At 46.9% G+C, this 7,638-nt stretch overlaps 1 protein-coding gene across 1 annotated transcript; it reads right to left on the reverse strand.

Moving 5' to 3' along the window:
* Positions 1–1,935: 1,935 nt before the first annotated feature.
* On the reverse strand, positions 1,936–7,052 carry Ocm2 (oncomodulin 2). The gene is made up of 4 exons (XM_021163947.2): positions 6,992–7,052; positions 5,767–5,899; positions 5,167–5,276; positions 1,936–1,961 (listed from the first exon to the last, which is right to left on the reverse strand). The coding sequence occupies exons 1-4, from the start codon at positions 7,050–7,052 to the stop codon at positions 1,936–1,938; spliced, it is 330 nt and encodes a 109-aa protein (XP_021019606.1).
* Positions 7,053–7,638: the final 586 nt, after the last annotated feature.

Below are 7,638 nucleotides of genomic sequence, written 5' to 3' on the forward strand. Positions count from 1 at the left end.
TCTAGGTGTGACCGGCTCAGGTGTTGTCACCTATGAGCCAGGAAAATGGTAGCTGAGAAGAAAGGAGTAGGGGCTGGGGGTCATACAAGGGCAACCGAATCTGAACACTTGTTTTTCCCAGAGGAAAACGTCAAAACAGATTCAAAATGAGCAGTTCATGTTGAGCTGTAACAGCAAGCAGTCTGAGCTTTTATAACCCCATCCAGCTGTCTTGTCTCTTGCTTGTATTTAGATTTCTCTTATTGCAATTGAATGCCCAGCAGCAGTAAACAAATTCGGAAGGATATTTTGAAACTAACATTCATCTCTTGGCAGGAAGGGCACTGTGCCACAGCGAGATTGCAGAGGCCAGAGGATAACTTCAGGAATCAGTCTCTCTCCTTCTACCACATATGTCCCGAAGATGGAACTGAGGTCATCGGGCTCTGTGGAACGTCCCTTTACTGGCTCAGAAAGGGTGTAGCCCAAGTTGGTCACAAACTCTCAGCGTAGCCAAAGCTGGCCTTGAACTTGTGATTTTAGTGCTCCTGCCTCTTGAGCATCGCGATTTCAGATGTGCGCCACTGTGTCTGGCTCGTGTATGAGTAATCTTATGCTGGCTAAAATCTTTCTGAAGAATATTAATTTCAGAGTTAGCTGGATGGCTGAGAATAAGATTCTCAGCAGGACAACGGTATTTAGTTGCAACACTTACATGCTTTTAAAGCCAGATTCTGAAACAAACAAAAATAATTTCCCTGTTCCCTTATGTACAGTGCCAGTGTGGCTTACTCAGTGTTTGAGGACACTTGAGATCATTGGAAAGACTTGTGTTGGTCCCACTACCTTGGTGAAGAAAAAAGAACAACAACAACAGCAAAACAACTCATTGCAGCTGGGTGTGATTGTGCCCAGCTTTAATCCCCCTTCCTCTGAGGAAGAAACACAGGTGGATCTGTGCTAGGTGAAGACCAGCACGATATCTCATAGGGATATCTCAGAGAGTTCTAGGCCAGCTAGGGATAAATTTTGAAATCCTATCCCAAAACAAAACAAAAACCTATCATAATTAATGTTGTTAACTTGGCGGGATCTAGAGACACCATGGAAAGAAACCTCCAGGCTGTCTGGGAGGAATTACCTAGATTAGATTAACTAAAGTGAGAAGAGCCACCATAAATGTGTGTGACCCCATCCCCCAGACTAGAGCTCTGGACCAAAGAAAAAGGAGAAAATGGGCTGAGCCTCAGTGTTTAACTCTCTTCGCTTCCCCAGGGTCGATGCCATGTGAGCAGCTGCCCGCTTCAGCCTTCCCACCATGATGGACTGTGAACCCTCAGACTGTGAGCCCTCAGACTGTGAGCCAACTTAACCCTTTCCTTCCTTAAGTTGCTTTCTTTTTCTTTTCTTTTCTTTTCTTTTCTTTCTTTTTTTTTTTTTTAAGATTTATTTATTATTATGTCTAAGTACACTGTAGCTGTCCTCAGACACACCAGAAGAGGGCATAGGATCTCATTAAGGATGGTTGCGAGCCACCATGTGATTGCTGCGACTTGAACTCAGGACCTTCTGAAGAGCAGTCAGTGCTCTTAACTGCTCAGCCATCTCTCCAGCCCCCTTAAGTTGCTTTTGTTGTACATTTTGTTACAGCAAGGAGACAAGTAACTAAAACACCCATACATCAGCCAATGGTGAGAAATTATTTTATTGGGTGATTTTTAAAGGCCTTGTCTGCCAGATGGGGGCTTACAGAAGTCATCAGGACCTATCCACCACCACCAAAGAAGGAAGAGCCACAAACCATTGCATTCCCTCAAGCAAGGAGCACGTTGCAGAAGGGCTTCAGGGGGACTCGGTAAATTAGTTCGGGGTAGGGTGGGGAGCATCCCAGACCCAGGGCTTTTGAACCCTTCTGGCAGAATGCCCCTTCCTCTCTTTCTTCCGAAGACTTGGGCTTTAAGAATGCACCATTTCCTGGAATTCTAGAATAGAAGATGAGAGGACAGACTCAGTGCAGGTGGCTCACGGTTTTGCAGGTGTGCCATCTCCCTAAGAATTCTGAAGAGGGAAGAAAAAAAAATGAAATAAATTCCTAGAGAAACATGGTCCCATTCGTGATGTCCCTGGAGGATACCGTGAGCATTGGTGACACAGCTCAAGAGAGCCTGCAGCATCCTGTCCAGCTTTCTGCAGCATTTTTTCAGATAGGGTCTCCCTGGGCAGCTCTAGTTGGCCTCAAATTGATTATCCCTTTGCCTCAGTCTCCAAAGTGTGGGTATGGCAGGCGTTTGCCGAATGCCTAGCTTTCTGTACATATATATTTTTTTTGAGATAGGGTCTAATGTAGACTTCCCGTCTCAGACTTTCTACGTAGCCAAGGATGATCTTGAACTCTGCCTTCTTATCCTCCTGCCTCCACATCCCGGGTGCTGACTTGCAAGCCTGTGCAGCAACATATGCTGCTCTCTCTGCATAATCTGTGTGTGTATGTATGTGTACATATATGTGCAAGTGTGTGGGATATGTATGTGTGCATGTGTGTGGTTGCATATGTATGTACAGGGACAGAAGCAAAAGGTTGGCATCAGGTGACTTTCTCAATTGCTCTCCACCTTATGTATGGAGGTAGGGTTGCTCACTGGAACCTAGAACTTACAGATCCATCAAACCTAGCTTGGGCATCCCCTGTCTTCACCTCTCAAGTGAGGCCTGGGATTACAGGTGGGCCACCAGCGTCTCCCGGCACTTACCTGGGTTCTGGGGATTCTAACTTTGGTCCTTACACGTGCATGGCAGGTGCTTTAGACCTGCTGAGCCATCACCCCAGCCCCATGCATAATTGTATTTAACAATTCGTATCCACAGCCCCTGAGGTTAGAGCTCAACTCAGTCATTTCTCTCCAGCAATGAGGAAATTTGGTATAATTGCTCACGGTAAACCTGTGGTGTATTGTCTGGTTTGTTTCAAATGAACGCGGAGGTTTTCCTTCACTGTTCTGTAGCTGTTATATTATTCAATAGAGAGGCACTTTAAACAAAAATTCCTTCATTGAGCCCTAATCTTGACCTTCCCCTCAAAGTTTATATTACTAAAAGGAATATACCAAGAGTCTTTCATGTGTGAGTGTGTGTGTGTCTGTGAGAGAAAGAGAGTGTGTGTGTGTGTGTGTGTGTGTGTGTGTGTGATGTAGCTGTGAGCACACAAAGGACAGAGGAGGACATCGAGTGTCCTACTGTCACTCTCCACCTTATTCCCTTGAGATCAGACATCTCTCTGACCCTGGTGCTAGCGAGGCTGGAAGACAGCAAGCCACAATGATTCCCTATCTCCACTTCCAACAGCGATTACAGGTTTGTGCATGGCCATGCCCAGCTTTTTTACATGGGTGTTGGGGTCCAAGCTCAGGCCTGTGCAGCAAACATTCTTACCCACCTAACCATCTCTCGAGCCCTGACACTAACAAACTGGCTGGTACACTGTGAAATTGAAAATGTATGAGACAGCAAAGGCTGGCCTTAAAGTCCACAGCTTTCCAAATGCTGGTATTACACATGTGTGCCACCAAACGGGGCTTCATAGTTATGTTCAACTACATCAAGCTTCCTTTGTCTGAGCTACTTCATCTAGGGAACCTATAGAAGCTGCATTGACTCACGTAGTGAATTATGATAGCATATTTCAGTAAGGATCTAAGGTCGGGCTTGTTGATGCATGCCTGCAATCACAGCACCAGCAAGGGTGCAGCAGGAGAATCAGTTCAAAGTCAGCTCTGCTACATATCAAGTTCAAGGCCAGCCAGGGCTGGACAGGAGACCCTACTCCAAACAAAAACAAAACAAAACAAAACAAAAACAGAACAGAACCCACTTTACCATTTTTCATTCTCGATGATTGGTGCCACAAACCCGATAGCCCATACTACCTTCTGAATCATTGCAGAAGTGTAAGTAGTTCAATAAAATCACACAGTCCTGTGATGTTTGTATCTGGGGCTCTGCACATAGATGACACCGTGGATAGTGATTGGTTTATTTGTCCTTTATTGTCACTATTGCTAGTGGTGGTGGTGATGGTGGTGGTGGTGGTGATGGTGATGATGATGATGATGTGTGTGTGTGTGTACGTGCCCACGCATGTGTGTGCACATGTACATGTAGAGGCCAGAGGTTAACATCATTATCTCCCTCAATTGCCCTCGCCCTTATTTATTTTGAGATAGGGTCTCTCCTGGAGACCTAGGCTCACTGACTCTGCTAGGTTGGGTGGTGATAAGCCTCTGGGATCCACCTTTCTCCAAAGTTGCCCCCTCCACCAGGTGTTGTTATCACAGGTGCATGCCACCATGCCCAGCTTTTAACACAGCTGATGGGGCTCTGAACTCAGGTCCTAACACTTGTGTGGCAAGCACTCTTGACTGAGCCATCTCCCGGGCCATGTCCTCTGTTTAATACCATGTACTGGTGGGCAGTAAGCTGCCTTTGTTCAAAGCCTGGCAGACATATCTTGCATTATTTTCAAGCTGGACCAAAGCACCTTGTCAAATAGTTTGAAAGGCCAAGTGGTCAGCTAATCCCTTCATGTGGGGGGCCATTCTTCCAAAGTTCATAGTGATCAGTTCATAGTTATAGTGTATCATGTAAAACAAAAGTGTGTGTGTGTGTGTGTGTGTGTGTGTGTGTGTTGAGACAGAGTCTCACTCTGCCTGGCCTTGAGCTCCTTATGTTGCCCAGGCTGACCTCAAACTCACTGCAGTACCCAACTTCTAAAGTACTGGGGTTTACAGTGGTGAGCTATTGTCTTCCAGAATTGTGTGGTGTACATGTGTGAAGGTCAGAAGACAGCTTCGGGGAGTTTGTCTCTCCTCCTCCTACTGTGTAGGCCCCAGGGAGAAGAACTCAAGTCATCAGACTTGGTAGTTGTTACTCACTGAGCCATCTCATCAGTCCTATCCCAGAATTTATGTGGGTTGAGGGGTGGGCAGTGCTGGGGACCAATTTCAGACATGCTAAGCACATGTTGGACCCATGAGCTACATCCCCAGTGATACCACATGCCTACACACAGCTGGTGTGCTTGCCCGTTCACACTCTGCTGATGAAAAGACTGAACTCATCAGAATTCAGAACCCCCACGTTGGGTATCCCCTAAGTCTGTGTGTCTTAGACAGCATGGCGGACCAGACCTACCATCAGCCCCAATCTTCCCATCTCCGTCGTTGTCCGCTGCATCCATCAAGGACTTGGTCTCTGACTCGGTCAGTTCTCTAGCGTCACTCTGGAACCTCTGTAGGAAATACCTACAGCACCACAAAACGCTGGTGGCAAGCTCCTGAAAGACCTTGTGCTCTCTGTCCCTCCCTTCCTCACTCCCTTCCTCCCTCTTCCCTCCCTTCCTTTCCATCCTCGCTGTCCCCTCCCCCTTCCTTCTTCCTCTCTCCCCTCCTTTGAATCCATGTATCTGACAGCCACAAACACCAGTCAAGGTCCCAGGAGCAGAATTCTCCTTAGCATCCGATGCTAGACATCTATCTTTAATAGTCTTGTTGTTTCGTTTACTGTAGGAAATCCCTTGAACAGATCTCCCTTTGTACCTAGTCTTCAGTGCCACACTCAGTGCCCCATGTGGATAGACGGGTAGACAATTTACATTCTTTAATGAAGTTCAGGTGAATGTCCAATGCTAGGGCTTGCCATGGAGAAAGTACGGGACAAACGGGACAGCATACATCCCATCCCCCCATCCCGATCCCCACCCATCCACGTTTTGTTGCTCAATACACAGCTTACTTGAGCTCATCTTCATCCAGGTATCCACTCTGGTCGTTGTCTATGAACTGGAAGATATCCTTCAATTGGCTGGCAGACATCTTGGAGAGGCCCGATGTCTGGAAGAACTTTTGTGGTTCAAAGGTGTCTGGGTCTAAAGAACAGAGACTAGGTTATCCCGAGGCTCAGTGGGTCACATTCTGTATTTGTGCCCAGGTGAAGAAAACACAGGCTATTGAAATACTTTCCTAGCGTCCCTCAACCTATGTGGATCCTTGACTCTCCCAAACTCAGAGAGCCAAGTCTAGGTGGTCTGTGATGTCACCTGTCCCCTCTGCTCCAGTGCCCTTTCCTTTGATTTTGCTCCCCCTCCCCTTCCTGGCTCTACTCAGTGTTTTCCCCAGCTCTCCTTACTCAACAAGCCACATACCAAGCTCACAATGCCACGTGATTAGTGGGAAACTGTGGATTCAGACAAGCTTAAGAGAATAAGTACATTGCTCTTGTTTGTTTATAGGCTAGCCTGGAACCCACTATATAGCTCAGCGACAACTCCATCCAGCCTTTTTCTACTGAAACTTTTTTTTCCCAGTACTGGGAACTGAACTTGGAGCTTTGTGCATGCAAGACTACATTCCCAGCCCCCAGTGACTCCCCCCTCCCCACCTGCCCTACTCCTTTTAGTAAATTCCTTTCATCTTACATAAATATAACCACATACTCAGGTCTCCTAATTCCTATCACCTTAGTGCTCTAACTTAGAGCAGTTCGAATTCTGGAAATCTTTCAGCAAAGTTCACATTTTAGTCTTTGCTGCTTTGCTGGAAGTGGGAACCAGGGGCCTTCCTGGTGTCTCCTGTCACCTTTATTATTTGTTTGTTTGTCTTATTTTGAGACAAGGATCCAAGTAGCCCCAGTAAGCCTCAAGCTCTCTCTGAAGCCAGGAATGATCTCAAACTCCTGATGTTCCTGCCTCCATCTTCCTAGTGTGAAGAGTACGGGTGTCCATCCCCTGTCTATGCAATGCTGGGGATGGAGGAGTACGGGTGTCCATCCCCTGTCTATGCAATGCTGGGATGGAACCCAGGTCTTCATATGGGCAGACACCTTATCATCAGCTGAGCTCCAGCTACGTGCCCTTGTTTTTATTCTGAGACAGATCTCACTCTGGAGTCCAAGCTTCCCTGACACTTGCTCTTCTTCTGCTCCAGTGCCACCATGGCCTGCTCCTCCAGTCCCCAGTCACCTTGGCATTCCTGCAGGGCCGCTGCAATGTCATCAGCGCTCAGAATGTCTGTGATGCTCATTTTCTACCTGGCCGAACAGAAGAAACAAGATGTGAGCCACGGTGACAGAGAAATGGGAAGAGCACACATTCTCAGCCACTCACCGACACTGTGTATCTCTAGAATTTTTTTAAGATGTGGCCATAAGGACCTGTTAAGTGATGGGGCAGAGTACTAAACCAAACCCAGATACAGAAAAGACTCCAGCCACCTCTTGACTACATGGTTGCTCCTGAATTCACTCCAAAATTGAAGTTAAAAAAAAAAAAAAAAGACAAAGAAAGACCAAGCTGGTCATTGTGTGCACACTTGCAATCTTGGTACTCAGAAAGAAGAAGAGGAGGAGGAGGAGAAGGAAGAGGAGGAAGAGGAGGGGAGGAGAAGGAGAAGAGGAAGAACAAGAAGAAGAACAAGAAGGAGGAGGAGGAAGAAGAGGAAGAGGGAGAGGAGGGGGAGGAGAAGGAGAAGGGGAAGAAGAAGAAGAACAAGAACAAGAAGGAGGAGGAGGAAGAAGAGGAGGAGGAAAAGGAGGAGGAGGAGAAGGAGGATGCTCAAGAGTTCAAGAGCATCCTTGACTACATAATGAACTCCAAACCAGCCTGAGCTA

This window comes from Mus caroli, unplaced genomic scaffold (assembly GCF_978045245.1).
Source record: "Mus caroli unplaced genomic scaffold, Mus_caroli_1 scaffold_4, whole genome shotgun sequence".
Classification (NCBI taxonomy): Eukaryota; Metazoa; Chordata; class Mammalia; order Rodentia; family Muridae; genus Mus; species Mus caroli.